Below are 12,525 nucleotides of genomic sequence, written 5' to 3'. Positions count from 1 at the left end.
TAAACGGGTTACAAAACAAGGGAAATCCACTATTACATTAACACCTCAAGAGGATCAGAGCAAAAGATGATATTGCCTCTTAGCTAAATTATACCAGATGCCTGAAAAGGTGAAGCTGTTTATTGCTGACACCACTTATGATTTTGGACCTGGAAGCCTGCGGACCGGAGAGGACTTGTCCTGGGAGATCAAAGGTGGTTTCCTGGAGGGAGAGGACATTGGGGATGGATTTTCAAGTGCATCCTAATTGGTAACTGAAGTCTCCAAAGTATGAGGGTATGAGGAGATTCCATTGTTGAAAAGTTTCCCCAGGGCAGCCTTCATGTCCCGATTTCTCAGACTATAGATGAAGGGATTTAACATTGGGGTCACTGCGATGTACATCACAGTTATCACAGCATCCTTTAGGCTATAACTAGTCAGAGGGCGGAAATACATGCCCATGACTGTCCCATAATACAAAGAAACAACTGTGAGGTGGGAACCACAGGTGGAGAAGGCTTTGAGCACACCCTTGGTGGATGGAACCCGTAAGACTGTGGAAAAGACCTGAACATAGGAGACGATGATGCATAGTAATGGCACACAGAAAACACTAACCCCCAGGTACATCATGTTCACATTGAAGTGGATGTCAGAACAGGACAGCTTGAGCAAAAAGGCCAAATCACAATAGAAGTTGGCTATTTCCTGTTTTCCACAGAAGGACAGCTTAGATGTGAGCAGAGTGTGTGGGAGGGCATTGGCATTTCCAACAACCCAAGACATGACAACTAGCAGGACACAAGACCGTGGGCTCATAACTGTTGTGTAATGAAGTGGGCGGCTGATGGCCACAGCACGATCATATGCCATTGCTGCCAAGATATAGCTATCTATGTTAGCCATGCCGATCATAAAATACATCTGTGTTAGGCATCCTCCATAAGAGATGGTTTTGGTGCCCAAGAGATGGTTGGTCAGCATCTTAGGGAGTGTTACAGAGGAGAAGAAGATGTCAACAAAGGAGAGGTTGGCAAGGAGAAAATACATGGGATTGTGAAGGTGAATGTCAGAGTGAATGGCCAAGATGATGAGCAGGTTACCAATCAATGTGATGGGGTAAATGAACAGAAAGAGGATGAAGAAGAAGTCTTCTTGTTCCTGCTGGTTGATAACTCCCAGGAGGATGAAATCCATGTTAGAGGACTGGTTGTCTTTTCTCACGGACCCTTCAATAGAAAACGGGAGAGGAGACCAGAATTATTATTGAAGTGCAGTGTGTAATGATCTTCCTAAACCACCACTTTTGACTGTCATGATGGCTGTGTCTCTACCTGGGTTTACTAAATCCAGAGATAGCCAATACGGGGGGAAAAATCCCTGTCGGTCAGTGGGACTAATTGACAATTAGCCCTGGACACTTGTGTCTAAGAAGTGAGCAGTCTTAAATCACCTGTGCCCCTCCTCCCCAACCCCAGCATCATCACCCAAACTTCTAGAGTTTAATCATTTAACAAATAAAGTTCATATTCGATGTGATAGAAACATTGTTAGGTGTCACGGAAAAATCATAAATATGTGAACAATACAGTTTATTCATCCATTTATTCATATATGACATAGTCTCTGCTCTCAGGGGCCTTACAACTTAATGGACAATCCCGAATCACATGAAATTTTATTACACATGAAAAAGAAAGGACAGTGTTTTGGGGTCTTTGAAAAAACACTCCATTGCAAAGAATGGTCAATACAAGGAGCACCCTGGATAATTAGAAATTGTTCCACTGACCAAACTCAGAATAAGCCTAGAGCTAGGAGATAACAAGTGCCTACACTGGCATCAGAAGATTGCAAATCACAAAGGCCACTGGGGTTAGTCTGTAGCAAAACAAGATCAGTGTTTACTCCCCAGGTATCCTATTTTTTAAAGTAGATAATCACCGTCTCCTTGGATAGGTTTCACCTCTATTCAAAACCCTTAAATATCTGTAATCATGATGTTTTTCTCTTACATCTCACCCAAATCCACTCTTCAGGCTTCTCTTACCTTTCCTTGTTATTTCCTTTGGTGACTCAGCCAACTCCATCATGGCTTCAACTGTAGCTTAGTAGACTCTTGGGTCTCTATCTCCTAGGCTTGATCTCGTTTCCTATATTTCCACGTTCACTCATCTCACCAACACGCCTGGCCTCATACTGTGCACACCCAACATAAGTAGATTGCAAGCTTTTTTGAGGAAGACAACTGTATCTTGTTTATTTTTATCTTCCTTACAGAGATTATTTGGAATATTGCTCATTTTATGCACCAATAAGTTTGCACTCAATAGATTGAATATATCCATGTTTATTTCATGGGTTCCCCACATGTGGGATGTTACCAGGCACTGTCACTCAGACTATCCCCCACCTCTATCTTTGATCTTGTTGATTCTTTATTCTAAATAATTCATACATAAGTTTTGAACTTATTGTCTCAGTGCTTAGCTTTGACCACCATCATTTTCTACCTGAAATACTGTAAGGCTCACTTAACTGCTTCACTACTGACTCCCTCCTTTCATCCAGCTTGATTCTGAAGCATACTAATTGTGGCAGGTCTACTGGCACCTCACCCAAATCCACTTTGTTCTTTTCTTCCTGGAAACTCAGGTAGACTACATTTCTCAGGCTCCCTTGTACTAAGGTTTGGTCATGTGACTGAGTTGTAGCCAAACCCATGTGCTCCAGTTCTGGGCTTCCTCCAAATTCTCTTTCCTCTTGGGCAAGCTGGATGCAAATGGCCAGGAGGCTGAATTGGGTGGTGGAGTCACATGGTGGAATGAGCCTGTGTCCTTAGTTCTCTACAGCCAGAAGGGCCACCCACCACCAAGCACACTCACTAGAACTGTTATACAAGAGAGAAATAAACTTTACTCTGTTTCAGCAATTACATATTTTACATGTATTTATTACTGTAGTCCAGGATATCCAAAGTAATTCACTAATTTTTCTAAGGAGACCTCTTCTCAATAATTAATTTGATACGTAATTAATTTAACCACCCATTCTCAGTGTCTCCTATAGTACAGATGAGAATTATATGCTAGCACAGGGGAAGCATATAAACTTCCCCTAAACATGATGTGCTTTTTCATCTTTGCACCTAGATGAATTTCGTTTTCTCTCTTAAATGCCCTTTCCCATATCATATATACACAGAATCATAATATCTCAGAGTTGAGAGTGTTAGTAAAACTGGAGAGCTCACAAACTGTGGTTAGCTCATATAGTAGTGAAATATAATATTTTAGAGGTGTGGCTCCCGGCAACATATGAGACTTAGCTGATGTTGACAGGTCCCATTCCTGTTAAAACATATAGAAATTCTATATAAATTATTAAAGAAAAAAAAAAAAACATGAGTCAAACCTAAAAGAAAGAAATGGTGTTGCGCAGGAATGAGAAAGAAAAAGAAAATGCAAGAGCAAGTGGTGTAAGCCAGAGCTGATGCTGTGGTGGCCACTGAGAGATGTGGCTACAGATCCATATGAGGCAGGGAGTTTATACTGAGCCTTCTGTGTAAAGCACTTGAAGCACTGTCCTTTTGTGAAAAGAGCACTAGAAGAAATTTTTTCCATATAATAATTGAAAAGGAAAAATCAAAATGGATGGAATTCACAGAAAATAAGATTGTCTCCAAAGGAAATCCAAGAGACTTTCTAGATGAAGTAAGAGATTTCAGCAAAGTTTGTCTGATATAAATAATCATTAAAAAAATCAATACTGTTGTTACATTTAAGTAAAAGTAAATTGCAAAATCTAATTTAAGGAAGACTTCCTATTCCCAATTGCAACAGAAATTTAAGGAATCTTGAAATAATAAAACAAACAAGGTCCAAGAATCTTAAAAAATTATGAAAATTTACTGGAAACAAAATGAGTACCTAAAAAATGTGGAGATAAGCAACGTTAATGGACATTCAATGTTGTAAAAATGTCTATTCCTGGGGCCGGCCCTGTGGCGCAAGCAGTTAAGTGCGCGCGATCCGCTGCAGCGGCCTTGGGTTAGCCAGTTTGGATCCCGGGCGTGCACTGATGCACTGCTTCGCAAGCCATGCTGTGGCGGCGTCCCATATAAAGTGGAGGAAGACAGGTATGGATGTTAGCCCAGGGCCAGTCTTCCTCAGCAAAAAAAGAGGAGGATTGGCAGATGTTAGCACAGGGCTGATCTTCCTCACACACACACAAAAATGTCCATTCTTCTCCAATTCATGTATGAATCATTGCAATCCCAATCAAAACACCATAACTTTCTTTTAAACATGTAACTTAGTAAACTGATCCAAAAATTTAATAGGAGAACAAAGAGCCAAGAAGAGCTAAGACAATTTGAGGAAAAGGATAAGAAGGGAGGAATTGTCCTATCAAGTATGAAAATGATTTACTCTGGAACTTCATACAATGGCTTAGTGTTGGCATAGGGACTTTTGCAATCTTTTGTTTAATGTAGATGTGACAAACACATCTACATAACAGACTAGAGAGCCTAGAAACAGATTAAGTATTTATTAGAAATTGGTATATGACCTGGGTTGGTTTAGAAACAGGCAGAGAACAGTTGGACTGACTGTTTGGTAAAGAGTGCTGGGACAGTTGGATACCCATATATAAAAAATAATACAGAAAAATAATTCCTAATGACTTAATAGTGAAAAGCAAAACTTCAAAAACTTCAGAACAAAGTATGTTTTTGATATCGGGATAGGAAGGGATTTCTTAAACCAGGCACAAATGCACAACACAAAAGAGAAAATGTAAAATTTGACTACTTGAAAAATACAACATTTGTATGAAACAGACACCATGAAGGAAGGATAAAGACAAGTCATGGACTAGAAGAGGTGTGTGCTGCACACGTAATAGATAAGGGGTTAGTATTCAGTATACAGAAGAGTCGTATAGACTAATAAGAAAAGACAAAAAACCCAATAGGAAATAATGGGCAGCAGGCTTGAATATACAAGTCATAGAAGAAGAAACCGGTGTGGACAATAACCAAGGGAAAAGATTTTCAATCAAATTAAAACAAAATTCAGATTAACATCCTTTTTCTTGGAGCAAGTATAAAGTCTGACAATTTCAAGTATAGGGAAGAAATGGAAAAATTAGTATGATCATTTGGAGAACAATTATCCCATATCTAGGAAAGCTGAAAATTCTTGCACCTCTTGCTGACTCAGCAATTCCACTTCTTGATTGGACACTACAGAAACTCTAACACGTGTTCCAGAAGACATTCAAAGGATGTATATTGTCATACAGAAAACTTAGAAATGAATGTTAGTTGTGACATTTTCTTAGTGAATTCTGCAACAAAGTGAATTATTCACAAGGAATAATTTTAAAAAATTCTAATGTGATGAAAAAACAAATTTCTGTAAGACGTATGGCATAAATGTTTACGTAAATTTTATCACAATATAATACACTCATATGTAGTAAAAGTATACATCCTGAATAGGAGTATGTTACCCATTTTAGAATAGCTGTTATCTCTATGGTGAGAGAGAGAATATTTCCTCAATATTCTTCTCTGCATGTCATACCATACACTGACTACTACCCTGTCTTTTTTTCCCCAAAGACTCAGAAGAAACTGTCCATGCATCCAATAGTCTGTCATCGTTTTTCCTTTATGTTTCTTCAGCTATATTGCTCCACCGTTCTTTCAGCTGGAGTATTTTCTCTCTCCAGTATCTACCTCAAGAACCCATTGTCTGGTAAACATATTGTAGTCTTTTTAGTTATTCAACAAATGTTCCTCAGTCTTGTAACTCTAGCTATCATCTCATTTCTTATTTATGTTATTCCTTTCTCAGGCAGGCTTCTTTATAGTGATGTCTGTCTACTGGACCCAAAAGTATATTTATAATATAATTGATTTTGTGTACTCTTTACAATAACTCACTGTCTCCCCATCACCTAACAGATGAAGTCCAAGTTCCTTATCATGTAGAAAATCTCAAAGACAAAGTATCCATACATTTGAGGAATATATCAGGGAATAATGAGTTATGTATCTTTATTAGGAGCACAGGATAAAAGCAGGAAGAAATCAGTCTGGAAAAAAGTTTGGGTTAATATTGTGGAGGATTGTGAAGCAATGCAAGAACTTGGTTCTGTCTTCAGTAGGAACTAAGAATCAGCATGGTGGATGTGAGCTGCACTAACTCTTTCTGGTGGTAGACATATGCAATCTCTTGTTTAATGTAGATGTAGATATTTGGACATTTAAATAAAGTGATTGATCAATAGGGCAACATTTGGGTGTGACAATGTAGTACATGCACAACCATATGGCGATAAAATAAAAGAGTTGAAGAATGTAAGAAAAGTAGCACCAGAAAGATAAGAGCTTGGTGTAATCACTGCAGGAACTAAAGAAACAGGGAACCAGAGGAGGGAGGTTTCTCAACACAGGGACTTGAGGATAGAGATGATCCATAATGCGAGATGTAGGGTCATCATGGGGAGAGAGGATTTCTGCAGAAACCCTGGAGAAAGAGGTGAAAGAAACTTGTACTCCCAGGAAGAGGAGCAGGAGGTGCATCATCGTGAATACGAGAAGCAGAGTGAGAGCCTCGAGTTCACTGGAAAGACGCCAGGAGTCCAGGCAATGCTGCCCACTAAAATACTCTTCCTGGGAAGCGTTTGTGCTCTGAGAATGCCAGCACATGAGTGTGATGGTGCTGAGGACAATTTTTCAGGGACACATGAGGCCAAATGCCTTCCCTTGGCATCAGGGGTAGCAGACAAGGCCAAAAAATGTCCTCTAAGTGCTTTAAGTCTCCCTGATAGTTCAGCCCATCAGTGCTCTGACAATAAGCTAACAGAATTTTCTGAAGGGGCTTGTTAGCATGCACCATTGAATGTGGGAGTACAGGTAGGTTTGCCAGTTTTCTCTAAGACAATGGGATGTGTGAGTGCATACACACACACGCACCACACACAACACGCAACGTGCTAAACTTCAAGGTTAGAGAGAGCTCCAACATGAGGAAACCAAATCAGAAACACCCCTTTCTGATCCTCTGTTCATGGACAAGAACTCAAGGATAGCCATTTGTAAGAAGGTGAGGGTTGTCTCTCTGTCTCTGTCTCTGCCTCTTTTCTCTCCCTTTTGCCTACTTGATTTTGAGACCTTGGGCTCTGGATTCAGGCCAAAGTGTGAGTCCTAGTTTTGCCCCTATCTCTCTGTATGACTTTAGGCAATCAATTTACCATTTTTTCAACTGATAAAATGACAAAATAATTCTACTTGCCTCTTGGGGGTTTTGTGAGGGTCAAAGGAGATAATGCAGGTAGTACAGTTTCTGGCTGTCTATCCCTTGATGTCACTGTCATAAATACTCTCCAACATCCATAGCCCTACCTGGGGAGTCAGTTCAGATGATGTCAAAAAGGGTCCCGATCCTGTGGCCTTCACCCCTCTTCTACAAATGGGAAGTTTACAGCCAGCTGGTCTAGCCCCCATTAGCATCTCTTTTTGGAGGCAGGTATGCTGCAGAAAGTGCCAGGAGTAGTCATGAAGAGTGGGTCTCTGGTACTCTGTTCCTGAGGCAGAGGAGTTAGGACCAGGATGATTTGGAACGAGGAGTTTCGAGTTTCCCAACGTGGAGCAGAAGTGGTGGAATGAGCTGTCCTAGATGGAGCCTGAAGATCAAAACTCTAGTTTCTTCCTCAAGGCAGCAAGATGACTGATAGGATAGAGAAAATTGTGAATTATTCACCAGGTTATATAGTCTCTTGAAACATGATTCCCTAGGGGTCTTATGCCACTATAGTCAGAGTAATTGTTGAGACACATTACACACTCCTGCAGCTGTGCCCCGAGGGGACACAGTGGTTCTCAAGGGTAATCTTTCCCAGAGTTCTTCTAGAAGGAAGGATGGGCGAGAGGGTTATCAAGAGAGTGCACCTCCAGGGCCCAAGCACTGGGCTGACCTATTCTAACCTCTTTGTTGGAATGTGGGCCCCTGTCCACTGCTGTTCAGTACAAACTGGAACCACCCCATGGGATACAAGGACTGTGCTACAATTGAGCTCCTGGTCTTTAATCTAGACTATGGTGAAGTCTTTCTGGCGTTAATTGTGAAAATAAAAATTATATTTCACCGTTTGTCAATGATTTGTCTTGCGGAGAGATATGGTGGAAGTTAAACTTTCTTTTTTCTAGTATTATGACAGTAAGTCTCTGAATTTTTTAGATTCTTAGAGAAGGAACAAGCCTACATGTTTTCTAGTTCACTCCACGTATGTGTCACCTTATAACAGCCCTGATTAATGGTCAGTATGCCATGACTTAGCCCCTCCTGTGGAAGAGAGGTCACTATGTTTCTGTAGAGGAACATGGTGAAGACTGTGAGCTCCGGCTGAGTTTCAGTCCAGACTCTGCCACTTATTGGCTGTTACTGACTTTGGATAGTTTTTTAACAAACTTACTCATCTCTATAATCAGAATAACAGCAGCAACAATCACAACATCCCGATAAAGTCATTATGAGGAACAAATGAATTAATATCTGAAAAATTCTTAAACCAGAGCCTGGTACATAGTTAGCACTAAGTCAACGTTAACTACCACCACTCCACTACTACTTTTATTACCTAGAATATTACTTATTAACTGCCCGTTTTACGACTAGTTGTGTAATTGTTGTACAACTCTCCAAACTCTTCCTCAGATTCTGCACGTGGTAGGTGTTGAAATATTTGTTGAAGTGCATTTTCCGTTGGAGATATTTCTGGTTGCACCGTCCTATTTGTTCTGTTGTTATCTGCCCTGTGATCAGATCACGCTCAGTGTCCAGCATATGGGCTCCCCAGACACAGATAAGACGACATCTCAGGATCAATATTTTCTTGCTAGTAATCACATTTTCCTCTTTATGTCCTTCTCAGAATCTCACCCTACTTCCATATTTCTTTTTCTAGGTACCCATTAGGGGCAAGGAATTGTGCAATGTCATCGAAGAGAGCTACAAAGAGAATGAGGCCTTAACCTCAAACATTGCAAATATTTCTGTGTGTAGTGACTACAGCTTTCATTGGTTTATGAAAGGAATCTCTGATGTTCCAGGCCATAGAGAGAAAAAACTGTGGATGGTGAGAGAGGCTAAATTTAATTATCTGTTAGAAAACTCCAGGATTCGTTCAATCCCTTCCAGTTTAAAGACACTTAAAAAAGAATGATCTGGGAAATCTATTTGCAGAGTAAGAGAAGAGGAGCAACACCTTAAGTACTTGGAAGAAAAACATGTTTGAAAGCAATTTAAGGAAGGGAACAGAAAATTAAAAAAAAATAATTTCTTCATGTTCTTAAGACATTTAAAATGAGAGTATCAAACAGAAACCAATTTAGATGAAAATGAAATTGACCTAGAAACAGCAGACACAAGTGAATAAGAAGCAGAAAAAATTATTTTAATTGGCATTTTAGGCAGAATTCACAGTTCAGAAAATTAGTAACGTTCAGGACAGAATTCAGAAGTTGTCTTGTCTGTTCGGGCTGCTGTAACACAATACCACAGACTGCGTAGTTTATAAACAACATAAATGTATTTTTCACAGTTCTGAATGCTTGAGAAGTCCAAGATCATGGTGTTCGCAAATTTGGTGTTTGGCGAGGGCTTCCTGGTTCATAGAAGGTGCCTTATCCTTGTGTCCTCACATAGCGGAAGGGGCAAGGGAGCTTTGTGTGGTCTCTTTTTATAAGAACGCTAATCCCATTCCTGAGAGCTCGACTCGCAAGAACTAAACACCTCCCAAAGGCCCCACCTCCTAATACTGTCACCTTGGGCATTAGGATTTCAAGGTATGGATTTTGGAGAGACACAAACATTCAGACCATAGCAGAAGTCCCTCCTTAAGGAAGATTAAAAGAACAAAAAATTTAAAACAATAAAGGAGAAGAGAAAAGTAGGATGTTGGAGAGAACGTGGTTCTCTAACTTAAGAATAATAGTAGTTCCACCAAAAACAAGAACCAATAGAACAAAAGCAACAATTAAAGTTGCAAAAAAAGGTAATATTATAGAGAATAAAAAACTAGAGCATAATCAAAAGCCTCACCATATTCTGGATGATATTAATGAAAATATCCTTAGATGTATCTTAGTGATATTTTGGTATTTTATTACAGGAGTAACATTTTTATGAATAAAAATTTCAATGACAGAGAATAAATTTTTTAAATAAATTTTTATGAATAAAAATTTCAATAAAAGAGAATAACGGATTACATAAAAAAGAGATAGACATTTAATTTAGCTTCTGGTTTTTCTCAACAAAACACCAGTGCCAGAAAACATTGAAGAAGTATCAAAGTTTTCGGAGGACAATTTCACAACCCAAAATTCTGTACTCAGCTAGGTTATTTCTGTTGTAAATATTTTTACAAAATTAAGTGAAATGTTTCTTTAAAAATAGTATTTTATTGTTACAAATTTAAGTATTGTGAGTAGTCTTTATTTTAAATTTTCTGAATAATATAATGAAGACCATGAATTGAAGACTGGGAAGGAATGCAGGGAGCAGAACTCGTTCTAAATCTTGTGATATGTAAAGGGGACTTAAGATTACTGTTTTGTTCTTGACTTTATAAATACAGAAATAAAGGTTTAAGTATATCAATTCTACTGTTTTACTAGATATCCACTATCAGAATTTTTTAAAATGGAAGTCACTGTATCAAATCAAATCAACTGCGGTCTATATAATGTTATAGAAAGAGATATAGACCCTCATGTTTTTAGTTTAAAAGAAGTCTGTTGGTGTCAGATATCTATTTTACCTTTAAGTAGAAAGGTAAAAGATCTAAATTCCAAGGCTCTTAGAACCATTAACGAAAGTAGACACTACTGATCACCCCAGAAGTCAGAGGTGCAAATTTGAAATCATTATTCAAGTGAATCGTTAATTAATAAATGAGGCCATTTAGTTTAACATGCAAGAAAGATCATGAAGAGATTAAAGATTGTGTTTCATAGGCTATAAAAATAATATCCACAATTCAAGTATCTTGACAAAACTTCTTTTCAGGGACGTTTTTATATTTAACTGAAAACACAACAGGATGGTTATATTTGAATCTTTTAACCGAGTTTGCTACATTTTTTATAGCTGAATAACAAGCCATTCTATGTTTACACCAGTTTCTTTTTCCATTCATCTGTTGATGGACAATTAGGTTGTTGTCATCTCTTGGCTCTTGTGAATAATGCTGCAATGAACATGGGACTGCAAATATCTGTTTGACATGCTGAGTTCAACTCTTTTGATAAATACCCAGAAATGGGTTTGCTGGATCATATGGTAGTTAACGTTTTTAATGTTTTTGAGAAAACTCCATACTGTTTTTCACATTGGCTGTATCATTTTACATTCCCAAAACCGTGCACAGGGGTTCAATATCTCTGCATCCTAACAGATGTGAGGTGATATCTCATTGTGGTTTTGATTTGCATTTCTCTGATGATTAGTGATGTTGAGCATATTTTCATAAACCTGTTGAGCATTTGTATGTCTTCTTTGGAGAAATGTCTATTCAATTCCTCATCCCATTTTTAAATTGAGCTATTAGGTTTATTTTTTTCTGCTGAGTTGTAGGATTTCCTTATATATTTTGAAATTAACACTTTATCAGATATGCTTTAAAATGTTTTCTCTTTTTCTGTAGATTGCCTTTTCACTCTGTTGATTGTTTCCTTTGCTGTGCAGAAACCTTATAATTTGCTGTAGTCCCACATGTCTATTTTTGCTTTTGTTGCCTGTGCTTTTGGTGTCATATCCATGAAATCATTGCAAAGTTAACGTCATGAAGATTTTCCCCTATGTTTTATTCTAGGAGTTTTAGTCTCATATCTTATGTTTAAGTCCTTAATCCATACTGAGTTGATTTTTTGTGTATTGTGTAAGATAAGGGTCAATTTCATTCTTTTGCATGTGGATATCTAGTTTTCCCAACACCATTTGTTGAAGAGAGTATCCTTTCCCCTTTGTATATTCTTGGCACCTTTGTCAAAGATCAGTTGACTGTATATGTGCGGATTTATTTCTGGGCCCTCTATTCTTTTCCTTTGGTCTATAGATCTGTCTTTATGCCAGTACCATATTTTTTTTTAATATTGTAGCTTTGTAATGTAGTTTGAAATGAGGATGTGTGATGCTTCCAGCTTTCTTCTTTCTCAAGATTGTTTTGGCTGTTTGTGGTCTTTTTAGTTTCCATATACATTGCAGAATTTTTTTCTTTTTATGTAAAAAATGTCCTTGGAATTTTGATAGGGATTTCATTGAATCTGTAGATCCCTTTGAGTCATACGGACATTTTCACAATATTAAGTCTTCCAAGTCATGAATACAGAATGTCTTTCCATTTATTTGTGTCTTCTTTAATTTCTTTCATCAATATTTTGTAGCTTTGAGCGTACACGTCTTTCATATTTTTAGTTAAGTTTGCTCCTAAGTATTTTATTCTTTTTAGTGCTTTTGTAAATGGATT

The 12,525-nt window shown here is 38.2% G+C and overlaps 1 protein-coding gene across 1 annotated transcript; it reads right to left on the bottom strand.

Moving 5' to 3' along the window:
* Positions 1-243: 243 nt before the first annotated feature.
* Positions 244-2,075, bottom strand: LOC131416796 (olfactory receptor 1A1-like). The gene is made up of 2 exons (XM_058559463.1): positions 2,033-2,075; positions 244-1,211 (listed from the first exon to the last, which is right to left on the bottom strand). Exons 1-2 carry the CDS (start codon positions 2,073-2,075, stop codon positions 244-246), a joined length of 1,011 nt encoding a protein of 336 aa, XP_058415446.1.
* Positions 2,076-12,525: the final 10,450 nt, after the last annotated feature.

The sequence above is a fragment of the Diceros bicornis genome, chromosome 18 (assembly GCF_020826845.1).
Source record: "Diceros bicornis minor isolate mBicDic1 chromosome 18, mDicBic1.mat.cur, whole genome shotgun sequence".
NCBI classification, from domain to species: Eukaryota; Metazoa; Chordata; class Mammalia; order Perissodactyla; family Rhinocerotidae; genus Diceros; species Diceros bicornis.
The sequence above is the reverse complement of the archived record's forward strand: the minus strand, read 5'-3'. Positions and strand labels throughout refer to the sequence as shown.